The sequence below is a fragment of the Sinocyclocheilus grahami genome, unplaced genomic scaffold (genome assembly GCF_001515645.1).
Source record: "Sinocyclocheilus grahami isolate Dianchi unplaced genomic scaffold, SAMN03320097.WGS_v1.1 scaffold59.1, whole genome shotgun sequence".
Classification (NCBI taxonomy): domain Eukaryota; kingdom Metazoa; phylum Chordata; class Actinopteri; order Cypriniformes; family Cyprinidae; genus Sinocyclocheilus; species Sinocyclocheilus grahami.
In genome coordinates this window covers 1,018,789-1,020,179 of record NW_015505238.1, presented here as the reverse complement: position 1 = coordinate 1,020,179, position 1,391 = coordinate 1,018,789, and the positions used below count along the sequence as shown (strand labels likewise).

General features: G+C 33.8%; 1 protein-coding gene across 1 annotated transcript in view; it reads left to right on the top strand.

Moving 5' to 3' along the window:
- The window catches only part of LOC107584382 (borealin-2-like), a 2,598-nt gene extending 1,654 nt beyond the window's left edge, over nucleotides 1-944 (top strand). Inside the window, exons 7-10 of the mRNA XM_016270971.1 lie at nucleotides 327-410; nucleotides 512-578; nucleotides 670-756; nucleotides 844-944. Of these exons, the coding sequence (XP_016126457.1) occupies nucleotides 327-410; nucleotides 512-578; nucleotides 670-756; nucleotides 844-882 (277 nt within the window). The 3' untranslated portion in view covers nucleotides 883-944. The remainder of the gene's footprint in view (nucleotides 1-326; nucleotides 411-511; nucleotides 579-669; nucleotides 757-843) is intronic.
- Nucleotides 945-1,391: the final 447 nt, after the last annotated feature.

The window sequence follows — 1,391 nt, the reverse complement described above, 5'->3', positions numbered from 1 at the left end:
CATTCATTTGGTTTTAAGTTCCTTTTTTTTTTTTTTTTTTTAAATAACTTAAGCATATTAATTGTAAGTGACTTTCTAATGTTTGTGGCTTTTCTTTTAAAGAAATTGTCCGTACTTTATAGATATTTTGCAGTCCTACAAAATCCCCTCAAAATAAAAAGTTAAAGAATAGAAATTAAAACACAATGTAGTAAATTTTTCTTTTCTTTAGTCTGTTCTGACTGCGGATGATTGTGATTGCTTAAGTGGCGAATAACAGAGGGTTAAATTGCTTTTTGTTCAATGTTAGGCTTTTTCCTAAAGTTCATAGCTCCTCTCTCTGACAGGTGTGCCACAACTGTCAGTGCAAAAAGAGCCCAAGGACGGGTTGTCAAAATGGGTGATCAGGCTTTGGGGTTGGGTAAATTCAGGTAATGTTTCCTAACTTGTTGTTTTACCAGTGTGTTTCTTGTGGTGTGGGTCTTCACTAAAAAGCCGTGTGGGTGTTTTTTATTTTATTTTTTATATTCAGACAAACGAGTCGCTCCGTTGGTGATGAAATGATGGCGACAGCCACAATAGTAACTTCCCATGGAGAAGTGAGTGCGTTTATTCTTTTGTTGGTTTGTGTATATGCTTTTTTGTTTTTTTTTCTCCGTATACATTAAATGGTTTTTCCACCTTTTGAAGACCCTGTTCCTTTCTGAAGACAATAAAGATGACATCAATGTTGAGTTGTTGGATGATGCCGCTGTACACCAGATGCAAAAAATCAAGGTGAGCAGTTTAAAACCTGCATAATTTCATGTGGTTGCCTAAAGAGACACTGAAATGGAGTGTAACAAGACGTGACTTTTGTTGCAGAATCTAATGGACTATCTGTGTAACAAAGTGGGGATCTAACATGTGCGGATGCTATAATTATAGCAGCTGGTGTTAAGTGTGTATTTTCTTTTAAATGTAAAACTATTGTAAAGAGATTAAATAAAGTGATTATTTAATTTGGTCTGTCATCCAATTTGATTGCCCCTCACCACTTTCCAAGTAAGATGTCTTGAAACAACTTCATTTAAGTGCTGATTGTTTGCTCCAACAAATTAGTATTTTTTTTTATTTTTTTTTCAGTTGTGCTATTAGTGGTTGTCAATCATGCATTAATTGAAAGACTTACAAGCTGTCTTCAACGCTAGATGGCGTTAATTTTCTTATGCACATTATCCTATTGTGCAGTTGCGCAATATCAGTGTTGATACCGTGAACTAAAACCATACATTTGTTACTTGAAATAAAGATGAACTGAAACTTGTTTTAATTTGATGCACTAAAATTTAAACTACAGACATTAATAAAAAAAAAAACTTATTGTTTCTCCTCTGACCCGCCTTTCTGAAATGTGTCAATTTTTTTTTTTA